General features: G+C 46.8%; 1 protein-coding gene across 8 annotated transcripts in view; it reads right to left on the bottom strand.

The window, feature by feature from the left end:
• Nucleotides 1-21,830, bottom strand: part of PDE4C (phosphodiesterase 4C) — a 1,009,779-nt gene that overhangs the window by 214,710 nt on the left and 773,239 nt on the right. The window contains exon 1 of one of the 8 annotated variants that reach the window (XM_078670893.1): nt 15,266-16,344. The exons of the other annotated variants lie outside the window; for them this stretch is intronic. Coding sequence (XP_078527019.1) covers nt 15,266-15,393 — 128 coding nt within the window. The 5' untranslated portion in view covers nt 15,394-16,344. Of the gene's footprint in view, nt 1-15,265; nt 16,345-21,830 lie in introns of those variants that run through there. 8 annotated transcript variants of the gene reach the window in all.

Here is a 21,830-nt window from a genome sequence, read left to right as displayed (position 1 = left end):
GAGGTGGGGCTATGAACAATGGTAAAAGGTTGCTGAGTGGGACACTCATGGCCCGCACTGCAGCGGGAATGTAGCCACTGTGCTCCAGGACCACCTTTGGCCAACATTTTCTTAGCCACATCGCTGCGGCGGCTATTCCGCCGCAGCGCTAAGGGGGCGGGGGGCTGCGCGGCGGGCCCATGCTGGTGACGGAACCGCTCCGTCACCAGCCGCGGTTGAGCTGTGCTCATGACGGAGCGGTTCCGTCATGGCCCCGCCCGCTTAATAGAACGGCAGCGCAGGCGCGAAATCAGCGCCGCGCAGGCGCGTCGGGCCGGCCATGACGGAACCGCTCCGTCATCAGCACAGCGCTACCGCGGCTGATGACGGAGCGGTTCCGTCATCAGCACGGAAAGAGTTAAAGACTTTGATAGTCCTGCAGTTTTTAAAGGTCAGGAGTTAAAAAAAAAATTGCTAAGTTACAGGGTCGATAATATTTCAAGCACTGCTTTTAACTCAGTCAGAAGTCTATGTTTAGCAATTCAGACATCAGCTTAATATTTTTGTCATACTCCCATGGCCTTTAACTCAAATAAAAGAGCGGCTCTGCAGAAATTAGAATAGAAATCTTTTTAAAGCCGCTGTCAAGAGCTGCGTGAGTCTCCCGCGTGGCAGGTAACGCAGAAATCTGCAGACTGTGCAGAAACGCCCCCTAGTTTGGAAAAGCTGGAATCTTCCGCTGGGCCAGTTCCGGCCGCGTGCCTTCACTTCCGCGTTTGGGAGAGCAGCAGATGGCGGCCTCCAGGGACTTGTTTCCGGATCCATCCGCGCCACGTTCAGCCCCAGTCAGACTTTACACCCATTTATCTCCGTCTCATATGGACTGGGTGACAGCTGCAATGCAGGCTGTCCTGGCATGGGCTGGTAAGAGGCCTGAGTGCACCCAGGGCCAGTTAGCAGGTTGGCACAGTGCCAGGGCTTAAGGGCAGCTGATGTGGAACAGGTGGCCCTGGAAGGAGCTGACGTGATCTCTCAGCGGTTAAGGGACCCATGGTCAGAGCTGTAGAGCTTTGAGGATTGGCGAGTGCACAAGCGCCAGGTACCGAGAGCGTCGGCATCACACCTGGGTACGCCAGGGATGTGTCCTTGCTCCCGTACTCTTTCGCCCAGTGGTTCTTAGCCTGTGGTCCTGGGATCCCCAGAGGTTCACGAAGCCTATTCAGCGGGTTCACGACTACTTAGAAAATTAAATACAATTAACAGATGAATAAAGTGTGTATAAATAAAGAAGCAAAATGTAAGTTGAACATTCTAAAAGGTTCTGTAAATGTGAAGGAATTTGAAATTGGGGCTAAAAAATTAAGTTTGTGTCCTCGGATAGATCCGTAGGCACAGTCAATAGTGTCAAACAGACTATAGTATGGACGATGAGTGTCCTAAATTAAATTTAGAAAAGCTCTAACCTCCTTAAAAAAAATGGTGGTGATTTAATTAAAATATTTCATAATTTGTGCATTTGTTTAACGAATACTTGTTTCTATATTTTTTTGTGTATTGTTTAGTGGTTCAAATCCTCGAAAATGCTTATTCTGCGGTCCCTGCTTCAAGCAATGATGCAGTGGTGGTCTCTGCATTCCTATAATGATTCAGTGGGGGTCCCCAGCTTCCAGTAAAGATTAAAGGGAGGTGTCCACAAACGTCAAAGAGTTAAGCACCACTGTACTAGCCTGTATCTTAACGACGTCAGCGATTTCCAAGAAAAGTTAAACCTTGATACGCCTGACCGAAGTGGTAATAGGTTACCAATTTTTGTTGTTCAGTGATTTAGCTGTTCTTTTATATCCTTCAGAATTATCTTTGCATAAATTGGTTAGATGCTTCACACACTGACACTCAATAGATGTTAAATCAAAGGTTTGCTATTGTTAGGCACCCCTGTACTCAGAAGTTTATTTTCAATTTACAATCATTCTCTTGAAAGGGTCCACGAATTTGATTCACTGGGCATTCGGTTTGAACATAGGTTGAAATGGGTGCAAGAAAGAGAGAAGGCAGCGCGCGCTTTAAAGCAAGCAAGCACGGCAATCTTGAGGTGCTCACAGACAATTGGTAAGCAACCCGTACGGTCAATCCCGCAAGTCTACAAAATGGAGTCAAAAGCAGCTACTACATGCAGGGTAGAATTGTGGGCCTTCACAGATACTAAAGAGCTGTAAATAACTGGATATTTGCTTTTGAGATCTGATTAGCGATGGGCTGTGGTTGTCCTCTGACAGCGCCTCGTTTAATGCTCGACATTAGGCCCATTGCAGTAGTCATGGCTTTTCTCCAATAGGATATTGGATACGGCTACGTAGAAACAGAAATGCAGGCGAGTATCACGAGAAATAGCCTCATTCTGAGTGGTCGCTACTAGTTGATGTCATAGTTAATTTTAGGGAGCTAGAGATTGGATATATTCGAGAATCAAAGGGGTGCACCAGCTTTGTAGGTACAAAAAAAGCAATATATAGAACCGAAGAGAGTTCCCTGACAGCGAAGTATTTACGTCAGAAGAGTGTTTTTGGCTTTGAGGATAATTCTGATCGGATATAGCCTGAAGAATGCCTTACTATGGAACTTAAATTTAGAGGTCCTTTCCTCTAAAATATATAAGTCTAAATGGTATCCGAAGAAACATAATGTCAGATTTTGCAACTGACGAGTGGGGTGGCCGCAAAGTAGTTGGCATTGTACGCTTCTTGGCATCAGATCTGCAGCAGTTGGCAACCGATGACTGGCACCTTTTTTAATTAATGTGACACCTCAAGGGCTACCATTGCCCTGGCACTATGTTATGGAATGGACTGAGCACAAATATATTTACCCCAGGTCGGATATATCTGGCAAGTGTGGATGCCCAAAAGGTAGGCTTAGGGAGAGTAAGGCGAGTGGATATATACCATGACAATGTAAGTATTATTGTCAGCCGCTCTATATTTTATAGGAATTTTTATGGCAATTAACTATATGTAATTGGATCTAATAATTTTAGGAGGATATTGGATAGAAATGTTTTATTTGTAAATTGTTTTGTACTTCTCTTATCATGAAACTAATTGACAGTGGAATTTAGCACTGATGAAAATGTTGTTTTATTTTTTTATTTTAAATGGGTATGACTGTGCTGAAAGCAATAGGCTGTATCGATTTGGAGGGAGATTGGGGGATTGGGAGCAGCAGGGTAACCAGCCCTTGTCACAGGCCTTGAGACTCCATCCCCAACAGGAAGCAAACGGAGCTCTAAGAGACATGTTTACATGTGTTGTTTCTACTCATTGTCTTTTCTATGATCCCTAAGAAGCATATATAATTATTTTGAGGAGCCTGGGGAGGGCAAGGGGTCTAACTTGTGATGTCACCATGGTAAAAGTGTGGGCCAGGCCAGTTCCTCTGGCCATGAAATTCTGGTGAACAAGCAGCCATATCTGAAGCACAGATTTTAATGTATTCCTTTTATGGAAACACATCAACAACTTGCTTGCTGATGACGGCTGGGGGCCGTCATGACCGCACCCGCGATCGGAATGTGCCGCACAGGCGCAGAATCGCGGCAGCATGCAAGGGGTTAAAAGAAAAAAAAGCTATTGGGGGCCACTTATTAGAAGAGTGAAAGTATTGCAGCAAAGAGGCTTGCAGACTGTGGGGAGACTTGTCTCATCAGCACTTGGACTTAATCCCAGCAGAACATTTATAACAACCTCCCTGGATGTGCACCTTGTTCTTAAAGGGAGTGCCTCTGTTTTTACTCCTAGTTTTAGACAGATCAGGTGCCAAACAAAGCCTGTTGTTAGTGAGTGAGACTTGGGCCCGCCCCTTTCACCCATTGGCTTTCTTTGACCAACCTCCTTCAGCCTTTGGCTGGAGGCATTGTCAATCACTTTTTGGCTTGGCCCATTTAAGCATGTATTTCTGTGCTTATTGGCTTGAGAATTGTCAATCACTTCTTGGCATGGTCCAGTGAAATATTTATTTCTCTCCTTACACTCTGCTCTCTTTGAGATTGTATCCTTCCACCTCCAATTAAGTGCTTGCACTGCAAAAGGGACTATTTTACTAGCCTTGCTCTATCTATTCGCCCCTGCGGCTTTTAATGTGCCTTTGCTGCACGCGTTAGCATATTACAAACCAGACCTATTGGCATTGCTAATGTTTGTTTAACCCCTTCCATGCTGATGACGGCCCCCGGCCGTCATGCATCACGGTGGGCATGGGCTGATGACGGCTGGGGGCCGTCATGAACCCGCCCACTCAATAAAACGGCCGCACAGGCGCAGAATCGCGGCCGCGCCCAAGGGGTTAATAATATATTTTCAAATGCCACACACCCGTGTGGTGCTGAGCGAAGGTACCATCTGAGCCATTTTATAAGAACAGTCCAACCCTTCATCCTTCTGCGCTACCACAAGCTTGGATGAGAAACAGAGCCATGAAGATGGAGCTGGTCTTCTGGCTACCTTGGGCATGTTCCTGATGTCACCCGGCTCCAGCGATGGGCTTACCTGGCGCTCATCCGTTTCACGCCGCCCGGATGGACATCTATTGGAAATCGATGCTCGGCTGCCAGGTGGGGTCCAGGGCAGATTAATGGCAGTCATTTTCTGCACCTTGATTGAAACAGATGGAAAATCCGCTTCAGTCAGACAGCCCAGGAGAAGACAGACTCCTGGATTCTAAGATGAGAAGCTGCCTTCCCAAACAAGCACTGGTATCTGTAAGACGACTGTCCTACGGCACCCAAAAAACTTTCCCAAACTATATTCTCTTGAATGTCACTATCCAACTTGTAATCTGTAAACTGAGCACGTCACCGTGGCTAATACCTTTGTTTCATGTAGCGACTATGTTTGTTGGTTTGGAAAGCAAGTACACCAAATTTGTTAAACTGTGGATTTCAAAACTACAAATAACACAAAGGCGTCTTACGTAGTCTCGAATACTTGCATAGCCCCCTGCATTTATACTGTACAATGCTCCAATGCCATATGGTTTGGTTTGTGTTATAGAAATACCATATCCATACAAACTATACATCTTCCACTTAACACCGTTTAATGTCTAAAAAATATCATAGGGACCTGACTAGACCAACACATGGAATTACAACCGATTTTGGAGAGAAAAATGCATGTTCAAAGGAAGTGGCCCCATTTTTTGGGGTGGGCGAATTGAAATGGTACGACCACCAGGTGACGTTTGCAATTCCAACAGGTACAAACGTGCACCCCGCGAACCCAGATACCCGATCAGATGTAGACAGAATATTAAGGATATATATTCCCCCGCTGTCTCAAGTGCCCACCGTAGCCCTGAATGGTGGTTGTGGTGTGTGTGCGGGGGGAATTATGACTTAACAACACATACATTTACAACGCATGCCTTTACAACGCAGTTTTAACATCGCAACATCCTTTACAACACATTCCATTACATCACATGACACTACATCGCATTTTTAGAAACTACCTTTACAACGCATCCCATTATATCGCAGCATACCATTACAACGCATACCATTACATTGCATTTAAGGTAAGTATTGGATAGTGTAGGGCAGAGGTCTTCAATCTGTGGGGCGCGACCCCCAGGGGGGTCGTGGAGTCCTGGGAAGGGGGGTCACAGATTGTCAGTTTGCCTTAGTGGCGTCGGGCTGATCGAGGGTGCTCACGGCGGAGGCCTAATTCACACCGAGGGGTGAAAAACAACAAAGCCTCATTAACAAGTAAAAGGTCTTTTAAAGACCTGTGAAGTACTCGGGTGTGGCTGTGTGTGTGTCCCTGAAGCTGTTTCAGCCCGGCTCACTTACACGAGGGGGGGAAGGGATGGGGGGGCAGGAGAGTGTGGCTTGGGGAGGAGGCTGTAGCCCTTTGAGTTCAATGGACGTGGGTCCCGCCTGTAAAGCACAAAGCACGAACCCTCATACCTGGCGCCTGTGCGGGAGAAATGTGCCCGAGAGTCTGTTCTTCAGGTGAGTACAGCCTGTCCGCCCCCGCCCCCAACAGGGAGGCACAGAGATGCCCTCCCATGAGAGAGGAAGAAGAAGGAAGAAGACTCAGAGTGATACTGACCCCCCCCCCTGCTCCCCCCATGAGAGAGACACAGAAAAGGTGGGTGGATGAATGGATGAAAGGGTGACCCTTTCATCCATTCATCCTCCCGGGTGGATGGATGTATGGATGAATGGATGAAAGGGTGGATGGATGTATGGATGAATGGATGAAAGGGTGGATGGATGAAGGATGGATGGATGGATATGTGAAAAGGTGGGTGGATGAATGATGAGTGGATGGATGGATGAAAGGGTGGATGGATGAAGGATAGATGGAAGGAAGGATGAAACGGTAGATGGATGAAGGATGGATGTATGGATGGATAAAAGGTTGCATGAATGATGGATGGATGGATGGATGTGTGAAAAGGTGGTTGGATGAATGATGGGTGAATGGATGGATGAAAGGGTGGATAGATGAAGGATGTATATACGGATAGAAGGAAGGATGAAACGGTAGATGGATGAAGGATTGATGTATGGATGGATAAAAGGTTGCATGGATCATGATGGATTGATGTGTGAAAAGGTGGGTGGATAAACGATGGGTGAAGGATGAATGTATGGATGTAAGGATGAAAGGGTGGATGGATGAAGGATGGATAGATATGTGAAAAGGTGGGTGGATGAATGATGGATGATGGATGGATGGAAGGGTGGATGGATGAAGGATGTATGTATGGATGGAAGGATGAAACGGTAGATGGATGAAGGATTGATGTATGGATGGCTAAAAGGTTGCATGGATCATGATGGATGGATGTGTGAACAGGTGGGTGGATGAATGATGGGTGGATGGATGAAAGGGTGGGTGGATGAAGGATGTATGTATGTATGGATGAAAGGGTGGGTGGATGAAGGATGGATGTATGGATGGATGGAAGGATGAAAGTGTGGATGGATGAAGGATGGATGAATGGATGGATAAAAGGTTGCATGGATAAATGATGGATGGATGTATGAAAAGGTGGGTGGATGAATGATGGATGGATGGAAGGATGAAAGGGTGGATGGATGAAGGATGGATGTATGGTTGAAAGGGTGGATGGATGAAGGATGGATGGGTGAACGTGTGGGTGGATGAATGATGGATGATGGATGGATGGAAGGGTGGGTGGATGAAGGATGGAACTATGGATGGAAGGATGAAAGTGTGGATGGATGAAGGATGGATGTATGGATGAAAGGGTGGATGGATGAAGGATGGATGATGGGTGAAAGTGTGGGTGGATGAATTATGGATGATGGATGGATGGAAGGGTGGATGGATGAAGGATGTATGTATGGATGGAAGGATGAAAGGGTGGATGGATGAAGGATGGATGTATGGATGAAAGGATGGATGGATGAAGGATGGATGATGGGTGAAAGTGTGGGTGGATGAATGATGGATGATGGATGGATGGAAGGGTGGATGGATGAAGGATGTATGTATGGATGGAAGGATGAAACGGTAGATGGATGAAGGATTGATGTATGGATGGCTAAAAGGTTGCATGGATCATGATGGATGGATGTGTGAACAGGTGGGTGGATGAATGATGGGTGGATGGATGAAAGGGTGGGTGGATGAAGGATGTATGTATGTATGGATGAAAGGGTGGGTGGATGAAGGATGGATGTATGGATGAAAGGGTGGATGGATGTATGGATGGAAGGATGAAAGTGTGGATGGATGAAGGATGGATGAATGGATGGATAAAAGGTTGCATGGATAAATGATGGATGGATGTATGAAAAGGTGGGTGGATGAATGATGGATGGATGGAAGGATGAAAGGGTGGATGGATGAAGGATGGATGTATGGATGAAAGGGTGGATGGATGAAGGATGGATGGGTGAACGTGTGGGTGGATGAATGATGGATGATGGATGGATGGAAGGGTGGATGGATGAAGGATGTATGTATGGATGGAAGGATGAAAGGGTGGATGGATGAAGGATGGATGTATGGATGAAAGGGTGGATGGATGAAGGATGGATGATGGGTGAAAGTGTGGGTGGATGAATGATGGATGATGGATGGATGGAAGGGTGGATGGATGAAGGATGTATGTATGGATGGAAGGATGAAAGGGTGGATGGATGAAGGATGGATGTATGGATGAAAGGGTGGATGGATGAAGGATGGATGGGTGAACGTGTGGGTGGATGAATGATGGATGATGGATGGATGGAAGGGTGGATGGATGAAGGATGTATGTATGGATGGAAGGATGAAAGTGTGGATGGATGAAGGATGGATGTATGGATGAAAGGGTGGATGGATGAAGGATGGATGATGGGTGAAAGTGTGGGTGGATGAATGATGGATGATGGATGGATGGAAGGGTGGATGGATGAAGGATGTATGTATGGATGGAAGGATGAAAGGGTGGATGGATGAAGGATGGATGTATGGATGAAAGGGTGGATGGATGAAGGATGGATGAAGGATGGATGGATGGGTGAAAGTGTGGGTGGATGAATGATGGATGGATGTGATGAGGTCTAACAGGCGCATTTATGGTTGTCGATAGTTGTTGATGATGAGGAGTACCAGTTTCTAGAAACTTTTGTTGGAAGGGGGTCCTTAAGCCTAAAAAGGTTTAACAAGGGGGTCTCGGCATCAAAAAGTTTGAAGACCTCTGGTGTAGGGGTAAAAATTACTATTCTAACTCCAGGGGGTGCAACAGTAGGGTAACTGTTGGATAGTGTAGGGGTACTATGCGTTGTAATGATCTGCGTTGTAGTGACATGCGATATAGTGTCATGCGTTGTAATGGTATGCGTTGTAATGCCTGCATTGTAGTGACATGCGTTGTAAAGGGTGTTGCGATATAATGAATGCGTTGTAAGTGTAGTGCATTGTATTGACTGCGTTGTAAAGGTTGTTTCCCATGCGGGGGGTACTACAATTGTGAAAGATCAGCTACACTGTGAGATCTCTTTCCCAACTGCCGAATTGTAACAGTGGATAAGTGATTGGTACAGGCCGCTTCTCAGGAAAGTGAATAACAGGTGGCGAGCTTGCTGCTCAGCAGCAGAACATTTCCTCTGCCACCCAGGCCCATTTTTAGCCCCCCACCCTTTAAAAAAAAAAAAAATTCACTAGATGTGCAGTTCACAAAACCAGTAACAGTGTTTTTTTTAATTTGCAAATCTGTGCAATACACAAGTTTGCACACCACTAATTTACATACAAAAAGTTTTATTGTACGCCGTTAAGACCCCTTTCAAGTTACTAAAAATGAAGGTTTTAAAATTTAAAAATGAAACGATACTTTCGACAACTACACAGAAACATATTCTTTTTGCTACAACTGAAAAAGGGGGTGAGCCAAATTGAAGTCTACCTAATTTTTCAAATTTTAGAAACTTCTCACTTCTGTAAACCAAATATTGTGAACTATTTCAAGCATTGTCTATAAAAGTATGATTTTTGGAATGTGTTTTTTTCAATAAAAGATTCCTTCCAATAAAAGTGAGAATGTTTCCCCTTAATAAAAGACTTGCTTGTGCAATATTTTTTTCTCCCAAAAACTCTTCACATACTAATTCCAAGTGGTCTCCAAATATATGCATTTTTAAAAATGTTATTCAAAAACATCAGGAATATGGCTGTTCTGGTCATTTACTTGGATTTTTTTTTACATGAATCCAGAAGGAAATTTTTCAATGCTCCATTATATTCTATTGTTTTTCTTGGTTTAGTCATACAAAGTGGTGTTATCTTTTTAAAAGTCTTGAGTGCAGAAGCAACTGTTTAGATGTAGAGTTATATTACTGAACTTGGAGTTGTGCAGGTAGGAGCCTGGCGGCCATATTGGGTACCCACTGAATACAACCGCTGGTGTGAATTGGGCCCCTTTAAAAATGGAGTATTTAGAGTCATCGCCACACTTCTGGTCCACTGTTCTACAAGGAAGCTACTCTAGAGATTAATGCTAATGATTTTGGAAGTTTTGGGCACCATCACAAGTGTAAGGTTGGGGATCTCACAGGCCTGATGATTGGTGGATTCTGGCAGCATGGTGCCCGGCAGGCGCGGTCCACCAAGTGTCTAAGAGCCGCATCACCACTTCCGGAATGCACTGGCGCAGCGCGCGCAACCACGGCAGATGGGCCGGGATATGAAAAAGAGTCCAGAGCACTGAGGGCTGTGAAGATCTGGATGAAACTAGGCCTGGGTGAACTTTACTATACCGGTGAAAATTGTGAATTTCACGGATTTGACAAATTCTTTACATTTCTCAAAACAAAGCAATTTCGTGCATCTTTTTTTTAAAGGGTGAGCATCCTGAGAAAAAAGCCCACCAAAAAGTTGCTGAGATACATTTACTTGAACCCGTCTCTTGCTCGTCACTCACGAGACTTTCACACGCAAGATGTACATATAATTAATAAAAAATAAGCAGGTGTAAGAGAAAACCACACATTGCTACGAAAGTGAAATTTTTGAAATATTTATAGGAATTTGTGAAATGAAACAAGAAAGATGATTCGATTTCAGACCCCCGTAGTTTCAACCACCTTCCATGAGCAGGTGTGATCAGTGCCAATTAAAGCAAAGCAAAAAAAAGACTCCAAGTCCCAGAGTGCCCCATTGTACTAAATGACATACAAGGAATGGGTACAGGGGCCCTTTCAGATAGAACAACAGACCATCCCAATGTAATAAGGGTTCTCACAACTGCCCCACGTGAACCTTCACACCGCTACTTCCTGTCACCATTAGTGTAAAACAACTGTCTCCTAGTGAAAATCAGAATATTTTCTGATATAGCAGCATCTCTGTTTAGTCGGAAGGGCCGGGGAAGTGGCAGTCATACTTCAGACATTACCAGAGTGGCCGGCACCGACAGCAGGAGCGCCCTCTGGAGTTGTAAATGTGAAACTGCGCTGCACGCGCTTCTGGTGGCTTTTTTGCAGTTGTGCACCAGGCACTAATCTGAGAGCAACCATTTACTTTCACAAAGACCCTAACACAAGTCACTAAGGCCTTATTTACGAGTACTTTACGAGTAGTATCACCGGGTCTTTGACACTCCATGAATTACAGCGGGTTGTGGGGTTGTATTTGAGCTAGTGATCTGTTGGTGAAAAACTCACGAGCCACAGGCTCAGCTGCTGTGACCCGTGGAGAGGAAAGAATGGCAAACATCACGTAAAGCCAAAAATGCTGGCGCAGAAAAGACTTTGGGCTAAACTAGTGGACTGAGATTACGCTCATGCGCAATAGTGAAGTCAGATGTGGGATTTCTCAGTTAATAACTGTATTAGTACATTTATTGTCTGATTAATAAAAACCATCACAAATCAACACTTTACAATACATACGAGAAACATTTTAAATAAACATACACATACAAAAATATTCCTATACAAATTCATATTCAATTAACAACTGATTTTTGCTCTCTGGCAATTTATGTTACTTGAATGTCCTTCATTCTCTAAACTACGTCATTCTATAACATCCTGGCCTTTACTATCCTATGGAACGTTGACTCGCGTCATCCTATGTTAGCTTAGGCTGTTTTATACCCAGGAAGGACCACAGGTGTAATGTGATTCCGCAACTACAGTTTCACCTGCGCTCATTTTACTTTAAACAATTTTCTCTATTGTTGGCAGATTTCAACAAAAAACATGTTTCTGGCTCAAACAGATCAAAAGTGACCGAGATAAAAATGCGGCAAGCGCGGTGCCGCACAGTGGAAACCTTATGCAAAGCTTCACAGGATGTGTTAGTTGCGGACTGCTGTATTCGGGGTCTAAAATGGCACTCACAGGCTGAAGCAGTTGCCTAGAATGGTGTAAGGGTTGTTAACATGTCATAATAGTGCTATATAATAATGCGCCGCATGTTGCCACATAATTTTCATTTCTTGCAGCATAATTCTGTCGTCCCTCCGCCACCCTCATGACTTTCTTTTGCAGTCTCAGTGGGCCAAAGCACGCGCTGCAGTGACTTGTGCTTGACCCCGTGGTCAAAGGTTTGCCCCCGCCCGGGGCTGCTCCACCTTTCACCCTTCTGAGGTGTTGTGAATGAGCACAGCCGAGTTAGGAATACACCCATTTGTCATTAGCGCCAAGAGGCCCCCTTCAGTGTGCCCCGCGAAAAAAATTGTGTTTTCTAATTTGAGTATTATGCAAAGGGACGAATGTGACGCCTGTTATTTAATAGCGCTTGGAAACTGCGGTGGGTCAGGGGTGAAACATGAAGCGCTACATGAAACAAGTTATTGTTTTGTCTTATGGTATGTGCACGTGCTGCTGTTGCAGCATTTCCCTATGTTAGGTTATGTTCCCAATGCACTTTATGCCAAGCATGGCATGCTTCCTAAGCTGTGCTAAGCATGGCATGCTTTCCAGGCTGTGTGCTAAGCATGGCATGCTTCCTAAGCTGTGCTAAGCATGGCATGCTTCCTAAGCGGTGCTAAGCATGGCATACTTCCTAAGCTGTGCTAAGCATGGCGTGCTTTCCAAGCTGTGCTAAGCATGGCATGCTTTCCAGGCTGTGTGCTAAGCATGGCATGCTTTCCAAAGCTGTGCTAAGCAAGGCATACTTCCTAAGCTGTGCTAAGCATGGCATGCTTTCCAGGCTGTGTGCTAAGCATTGCATGCTTCCTAAGCTGTGCTAAGCATGGCATGCTTTCCAGGCTGTGTGCTAAGCATGGCATGCTTCCTAAGCTGTGCCAAGCATGGCATGCTTTCCAAGCTGTGCTAAGCATGGCATACTTCCTAAGCTGTGCTAAGCATGGCGTGCTTTCCAAGCTGTGCTAAGCATGGCATGCTTTCCAGGCTGTGTGCTAAGCATGGCATGCTTTCAAAGCTGTGCTAAGCATGGCATGCTTTCCAGGCTGTGTGCTAAGCACGGCATGCTTTCAAAGCTGTGCTAAGCATGGCATGCTTTCCAAGCTGTGTGCTAAGCATGGCATGCTTCCTAAGCTGTGCTAAGCATGGCATGCTTTCCAGGCTGTGTGCTAAGCATGGCATGCTTCCTAAGCTGTGCTAAGCATGGCATGCTTTCCAGGCTGTGTGCTAAGCATGGCATGCTTCCTAAGCTGTGCCAAGCATGGCATGCTTTCCAAGCTGTGCTAAGCATGGCATACTTCCTAAACTGTGCTAAGCATGGCGTGCTTTCCAAGCTGTGCTAAGCATGGCATGCTTTCCAGGCTGTGTGCTAAGCATGGCATGCTTTCAAAGCTGTGCTAAGCATGGCATGCTTTCCAAGCTGTGCTAAGCATGGCATGCTTTCCAAGCTGTGTGCTAAGCATGGCATGCTTCCTAAGCTGTGCTAAGCATGGCGTGCTTTCCAGGCTGTGTGCTAAGCATGGCATGCTTTCCAAGCTGTGCTAAGCATGGCATACTTCCTAAGCGGTGCTAAGCATGGCATGCTTTCCAAGCTGTGTGCTAAGCATGGCATGCTTCCTAAGCTGTGCTAAGCATGGCATGCTTTCCAAGCTGTGCTAAGCATGGCATACTTCCTAAGCGGTGCTAAGCATGGCATGCTTTCCAAGCTGTGTGCTAAGCATGGCATGCTTCCTAAGCTGTGCTAAGCATGGCATGCTTTCCAAGCTGTGTGCTAAGCATGGCATGCTTCCTAAGCTGTGCTAAGCATGGCATGCTTTCCAAGCTGTGTGGTAAGCATGGCATGCTTCCTAAGCTGTGCTAAGCATGGCATGCTTTCCAAGCTGTGCTAAGCATGGCATGCTTTCCAAGCTGTGTGCTAAGCATGGCATGCTTCCTAAGCTGTGCTAAGCATGGCATGCTTTCCAGGCTGTGTGCTAAGCATGGCATGCTTCCTAAGCTGTGCCAAGCATGGCATGCTTTCCAAGCTGTGCTAAGCATGGCATACTTCCTAAGCTGTGCTAAGCATGGCGTGCTTTCCAAGCTGTGCTAAGCATGGCATGCTTTCCAGGCTGTGTGCTAAGCATGGCATGCTTTCAAAGCTGTGCTAAGCATGGCATGCTTTCCAAGCTGTGCTAAGCATGGCATGCTTTCCAAGCTGTGTGCTAAGCATGGCATGCTTCCTAAGCTGTGCTAAGCATGGCGTGCTTTCCAGGCTGTGTGCTAAGCATGGCATGCTTTCCAAGCTGTGCTAAGCATGGCATACTTCCTAAGCGGTGCTAAGCATGGCATGCTTTCCAAGCTGTGTGCTAAGCATGGCATGCTTCCTAAGCTGTGCTAAGCATGGCATGCTTTCCAAGCTGTGCTAAGCATGGCATGCTTTCCAAGCTGTGTGCTAAGCATGGCATGCTTTCCAAGCTGTGTGCTAAGCATGGCATGCTTTCCAAGCTGTGTGCTAAGCATGGCATGCTTCCTAAGCTGTGCTAAGCATGGCATGCTTTCCAAGCTGTGTGCTAAGCATGGCATGCTTCCTAAGCTGTGCTAAGCATGGCATGCTTTCCAAGCTGTGCTAAGCATGGCATGCTTTCCAAGCTGTGTGCTAAGCATGGCATGCTTCCTAAGCTGTGCTAAGCATGGCGTGCTTTCCAGGCTGTGTGCTAAGCATGGCATGCTTTCCAAGCTGTGCTAAGCATGGCATACTTCCTAAGCGGTGCTAAGCATGGCATGCTTTCCAAGCTGTGTGCTAAGCATGGCATGCTTCCTAAGCTGTGCTAATCATGGCATGCTTTCCAGGCTGTGTGCTAAGCATGGCATGCTTTCCAAGCTGTGCTAAGCATGGCATGCTTTCCAAGCTGTGCTAAGCATGGCATGCTTTCCAAGCTGTGCTAAGCATGGCATGCTTTCCAAGCTGTGCTAAGCATGGCATGCTTTCCAAGCTGTGTGCTAAGCATGGCATGCTTCCTAAGCTGTGCTAAGCATGGCGTGCTTTCCAGGCTGTGTGCTAAGCATGGCATGCTTCCTAAGCTGTGCTAAGCATGGCGTGCTTTCCAGGCTGTGTGCTAAGCATGGCATGATTTCCAAGCTGTGCTAAGCATGGCATACTTCCTAAGCGGTGCTAAGCATGGCATGCTTTCTAAGCTGTGTGTTAAGCATGGCATGCTTCCTAAGCTGTGCTAAGCATGGCATGCTTTCCAGGCTGTGTGCTAAGCATGGTTTGCTCCCTGTTGCCAGATATCCCCTCTTCTACCTTTACATACGTTAGAGATGCAATTTCCCTTGATAGCATGATGCTAGATAGAGAGAGCGACAGAGTAGCGCCGAGAAGCCTTCAGAGCTAGACGCTGCAGAGCGCCGCGCACTCACCGCCTCCGCTTCTGGATGATGTCGATGGGCCGGTTGACGGCGCACGGGGACCCGTAGATGTGCCCATTGCAGACCCTGAGAGCCCCGTCTCCTAGCGCCAAGAAGCCGCTGTTCGTGGGCAGACTCATGCTGCCCTCCGCGCGCGCAGGGGGGCGGCAGCCGAGGTTTGAAAACAACACAATCTCCAGAGGTGGTCCAGAGCCCCCGGAGCGCCCCAGAAGTCACCCCCGTCCTTTGGGGGTCCCGGGCGGGATCCGGAGCCAGCTCAGCCGCGCTCCCATCGCAGGGGCGCTGGTGCCAGTCCACGGGGGGCACCCCTGGCACTCCGCGGAGGGGGCGCCATGGGGCACGAGGGGTCGGCTCCGGGGGGACTCCCTGCTCACGGGGCCCCTCCCTGCTTCCGAGAGACCCCTTCTCCCAGCAATCCTTGGATCCGGTGGCACGGTGCCTACAGCGCCTCGATGCCTGGCAGCAGGGGCGGGCGCGGTGCCATGCTCGCTGAATTCCTTTGTCTTGGCATGCGCCCCTTATTGTCTTTCACTTTGATTTTCTCTCCTGGCGCTCCCCCTGACGTCCCCCCCGGAATGCCCCTTCTCCTGTCCTCAGTTCTGTCCTGGCACAGCTGTCTTCCAAGCGCCTGGTGCTCCGTGCCCGCTTCACAGCGCTCTCCGCGTGGCTACGCCTCGGCTTCTTCCACAGTGTGCTCTTCGGCAAAGATCATTAAAAGTTTCTGGGGGTGCCAGCCAGACAGCCGTGCCCCCGGTGAGCGGACAGAGGCGGCGCCCGCGGGCGCACCGTGCCAGCCCCACAGCCACAGGACAGCACCGGCCCCGGGAGCCGCCGGGTGCCGCCGTGTGATGTCAGGGTGCGGGGGAGGGGCCAGCGTGTGTAGGGCTCGGAAAGATTCTCTTTAACCCTCTGCGGGACACACGGCGGAGCATGCGGAGGGAGGCCGGCCTCCCTGGGGGGGGGGGGGGGGGGGGGGGGGGGGAGTGGGGAGGGGTGGGGGCGGCGCACGCCCCCCCCCACCCTCGCCTACAGTAGACATTGCTGTGGTGCAGGGATGTGCATGTAACAGTGACCTCGCCCCCGCCGAGGTGAGAAATCACAAGTGCATCTGACCCTGGTGTCCGCACGCCCGTCCTCGTGCTGTGGTGCAAGAACCATAACAAACTTCACCATGACCGACCTCCTGCTGTGGTGCAAGAGTCATGTATGTGCCAGGGACCGTGTAACACTAGTGACAAACCTTCTGCTGTGGTGCACGAACCATGTATGTTCCAGGGATCGTGTAAACTTGTGACAGACCTTCTGCTGTGGTGCAAGAATCATGTATGTTCCAGGGATCGTGTAAACTTGTGACAGACCTTCTGCTGTGGTGCAAGAATCATGTTTGTGCCAGAGACCGTGTAAACACGTGACAGACCTTTTGCTGTGGTGCAAGAATCACGTATGTGCCAGAGACCGTGTAAACACGTGACAGACCTTTTCCTGTGGTACAAGAATCATGTATGTGCCACGGAACGTGTAAAAAAGTGTCCAACTCCCTGCTCTGGTGCAAAAATCATACATGCCCTAGAAACACTGAATCCTTGTTTCTGAACTCCTGCTGTGCTGAGAGAATCATACATGCGGAGTAGCCATGCAACCTCGGGTCTGATCTGCTTTGGTGCCAGAATCATATGTGCCAAGAACCCTACCACCCCGTGTCTAGCCCCTGCGGTGCTGCAAGAATCATATATGCACCAGAAACATGTATCCCTGTGGCTGACCTCCTGCTGTGGTGCGAATATCATATGTGCACCAGGAACCATGTAACTTCGTATTTTACCCCCTGCTGTGCTGCAAGAATCGTATAGGTACCAAGAACCTTGGATTCTTGTGTCTGACCTCTGCTGTGGTTCAAGACTCGTACCCCCTCCAAAAACCCTGCATTCGTGTGTCGCTGTGGTACAGAGATAGTACGATAATGGTGAGCTGTCTCATGCTGTGGTACAGGGATCGAATGATAATGGTGCGCAGCCTCATGCTGTCATACAGGGATAGGATAATAATAGTGCACAGCCTCATGCTGTAGCCCGGAAAGTACAATAATGGTGAACCGCCTCATGCTGTGCTACAGGGATAGAATGATAATAGTGCGCAGCCTCATGCTGTGGTACAGGGATACAATGATAATGGTGCATCGCCTCATGCTGTGGTACAGGGATACAATGATAATGGTGCATCGCCTCATGCTGTGGTACAGGGATAGAATGATAATGGTGCACCGCCTCATGCTGTGGTACAGGGATAGAATGATAATAGTGCACCGCCTCATGCTGTGGTACAGGAATAGAAATATAATGGTGCACAGCCTCATGATGTCGTACAGGGATAGAATGATAATGGTGCACAGCCACATGCTGTGGTAGAGGGATAGGATAATAATAGTGCGCAGCCTCATGCTGTGGTACAGGGGTAGAATGATAATGGTGCACCGCCTCATGCTGTGGTACAGGAATAGAATTATAATGGTGCGCTGCCTCATGCTATCGTACAGAGAAAGAATGATAATGGTGCGCAGCCTCAAGCTGTGGTACAGGGATACAATGATAATGGTGCACAGTCACATGCTGTGGTAGAGGGATAGGATAATAATAGTGCACCGCCTCATGCTGTGGTACAGGGATAGAATGATAATAGTGCACCGCCACATGCTGTGGTACAGGGATACAATGATAATAGTGCACCGCCACATGTTGTGGCACAGGGATAGAATGATAATAGTGCACCGCCTCATGCTGCAGTACAGGAATAGAATTATAATGGTGTGCAGCCTCATGCTATCGTACAGAGAAAGAATGATAATGGTGCGCAGCCTCAAGCTGTGGTACAGGGATAGAATGATAATAGTGCGCAGCCTCATGCTGTAGCCCGGAAAGTACAATAATGGTGAACCGCCTCATGCTGTGCTACAGGGATAGAATGATAATGGTGCACAGCCACATGCTGTGGTACAGGGATAGAATGATAATGGTGCATCGCCTCATGCTGTGGTACAGGGATAGAATGATAATGGTGCACCGCCTCATGCTGTGGTACAGGGATAGAATGATAATAGTGCACCGCCTCATGCTGTGGTACAGGAATAGAAATATAATGGTGCACAGCCTCATGATGTCGTACAGGGATAGAATGATAATGGTGCACAGCCACATGCTGTGGTAGAGGGATAGGATAATAATAGTGCGCAGCCTCATGCTGTGGTACAGGGGTAGAATGATAATGGTGCACCGCCACATGCTGTGGCACAGGGATAGAATTATAATAGTGCACCGCCTCATGCTGTGGTACAGGAATAGAATTATAATGGTGCGCAGCCTCATGCTATCGTACAGAGAAAGAATGATAATGGTGCGCAGCCTCAAGCTGTGGTACAGGGATACAATGATAATGGTGCACAGTCACATGCTGTGGTAGAGGGATAGGATAATAATAGTGCACCGCCTCATGCTGTGGTACAGGGATAGAATGATAATAGTGCACCGCCACATGCTGTGGTACAGGGATACAATGATAATAGTGCACCGCCTCATGCTGTTGTACAGGGATACAATGATAATAGTGCACCGCCACATGTTGTGGCACAGGGATAGAATGATAATAGTGCACCGCCACATGCTGTGGTACAGGGATACAATGATAATAGTGCACCGCCACATGCTGTGGTACAGGGATACAATGATAATAGTGCACCGCCACATGTTGTGGCACAGGGATAGAATGATAATAGTGCACCGCCTCATGCTGCAGTACAGGAATAGAATTATAATGGTGTGCAGCCTCATGCTATCGTACAGAGAAAGAATGATAATGGTGTGCAGCCTCATGCTGTGGTACAGGGATAGAATGATAATGGTGCGCAGCCTCAAGCTGTGGTACAGGGATAGAATGATAATAGTGCGCAGCCTCATGCTGTGGTACAGGGATAGAATGATAATAGTGCGCAGCCTCATGCTGTGGTACAGGGATAGAATGATAATAGTGCGCAGCCTCATGCTATCGTACAGAGAAAGAATGATAATGGTGCACCGCCTCAAGCTGTGGTACAGGGATAGAATGATAATAGTGCGCAGCCTCATGCTGTGGTACAGGGATAGAATGATAGATGTGGCTGGTGAGGACCAATTTACTTGTGAGGGTTGACTAAATTATGCAGCAAGAAAAGGCTAATTATGCAGCGTAATGGGGTACATTTTAAGTTAGAATTATCTCATTTTTTTGCCATTTTTACACATTCTGGGGAAAGGTCTCACCTCGTTAGTATCACTTTGCAGCCAAATGCAGGAATAAGCAACATAAAGGTGACAGTCAAGCTTTGCAAAGGGCCTTAAACAACATTTTTTGCCGCATTTGAATTACAAACAGATTTTTTTGCTGAAATCAGCAGATTATGCATCAGATGATGGATTATGTGGCAAATGCATAGTGCCATAGCTGCAAAAATGGAATAATTCCAGTGTCCCTGACCGCACTGCCAGGAAGCGAGCACGTGGTAAACGTGAAAGGATGGAATGGGGGTCAGGATTGGGGTCTGGTGGGGTCGGGTCTGGCCGCTCATTGGACTAATGCACCCACTGCAGGGGCCTGTGTTCAACCTCATAGTCACAGGTTCAAATCCCGGCGGGTCCACTCAGCCTTTCATCCATCCGAGGTCGATAAAATGAGTACCATTGAGTTGGGTAACAATAAACATCTGTTATTTCAGCGCCAAGATGCCTCGTTGCTGGGGTGAACGTGCGCTTCACAAATACACATGTTATGTTATGTTATTAAGGGATGGAGGCAAGAGAAAGCATACAGCCAAAAAGAAATTTGGGGGCTCAGGATACAGAGCCCTATGAGGCGTGGGGACCAGTCAGAAGGGAGCATGGAGGTGAACAGTGAGCAGGAGCAGGGCAGGACACACCACAGGGGGACAGACAGCTGAGGAGCAACAGACTCGTGTGAAAATACCCTTAAAACCTCATGCAGCAGGGAGGTCTCTGGGTGGGAAGCGCGCCAGCCAGATTGTTTCTACAGCTGCAGTTGGAGATCTGGGAAAGGTTCAAGAAGATGATTACAGAAAGGAGCCAGAGGCTGCAAAACAAAAGTAATAAAGCTCATCACCTCCTATATGATTGCCTCTTTATTCGATTCCCAATAAGATCCATTCTGAATTGCTCTTATGACGGTGCGTTGTCCGCGTCTGTCACCCGCATGTCCGCTGTCAGATTACACGCCTTAGAAAGACATTCACACACACTGGCCCTTAAGGAACATGTTTCTCTGCCATTATTGCTTGTTTCATAACATTCGTTAATCGCTCCCTAAAGCCCCGGGGTCTTGTAATTCAATGACTTTATTAAATCCTGACTGTAAATTGACTTTTAAGAATAGCACATGAAGATGTTTAGAGGAAAACAGATTTGTTTTATCAAACAAATACCCTTGATATATTGTTCAATATAGCAGTCAATGAGATTCCCTCTCCTTGTAAGCTTCAGTGCTTAAAAATAAACTTAGCGTGATATAGCTGGGCTTACGCTGGGCAGTGTTAAAAATAATAGGAATACAAAATTATTTTAAGATCATCAGCAAAAGGGAAGGTTTTAAACAAAATTGAATACTGTGTATTAGTGGTTATAGATGGCCCACTCTTTTTTATTGTATTTTTATGGAAGTATTCTTTGCACAAAGTTACTAGCATCCACCAATAGTAAGATATAATACAGAAACGCCGCCGGCAAAAGGGTAATTCTCTACAGTTGTTTTTATTCTTATTATGTAACAATCCATTAGAAAGGACTGTTTTAGAAAAATTCTTAGAACTATTGATGGAAGAGATGCCAGTTATTGGCCTGCTATAAAGGAAGGCCCGTCAGAGGTGCAGTAACTGAATTAGTCGCAAATTCACTCTTTCTTAGAGTGAATGCATCCAATGAGTGCCCAGATGAAGATTTCCTGTCCAAAATCGTGCTCCCAAATATTAGGGGGGTTTATAAGCTGCCATAAATTACATCTGGGACTTCATCACGTTTTGCTTTTTAGTATTAATGGAATAACTTTATAAAGGGTGCACAATTAAGCTTATCCATACATTGTCAATTTCACAGTAATGTAAATTTAGAAAGAGTTGCTTAGATTGGATCTCAAAAAATATTAAGTTTATTCAGACATAGATTGTGAGCAGTGACAACAATATTATACAATAAGGGATTTTTTTAAAAGTAAAAATCTTGACCTGCCTCTTAGGAAAGTCTATATTGCCCTAATGCTTATTTGAAGTATGCATTTTGTGTAAGATGGCCTATTGTGCAACATAAGTGAAGTGCTTTAGGAACCAGCTGTAAGACAGGGCCTCTTGCTGGCTAAACACACACTCACCATGCAGCTACCAATCCCAGCTCACATACATGTCTATTCTGATCCAGTAGAAGAATGTAATTTCATACTTCCCTCTAAGATACACATAACAAAATGTGACTTACTCCAACCCTCCCAAATCCATTTATTATTTTGTAAAAGGACACTCAGGCACAGC

The sequence above is a fragment of the Lissotriton helveticus genome, chromosome 12 (genome assembly GCF_964261635.1).
Source record: "Lissotriton helveticus chromosome 12, aLisHel1.1, whole genome shotgun sequence".
Lineage (NCBI taxonomy): Eukaryota > Metazoa > Chordata > Amphibia > Caudata > Salamandridae > Lissotriton > Lissotriton helveticus.
This window is presented reverse-complemented; position numbering and strand designations above follow the sequence as displayed.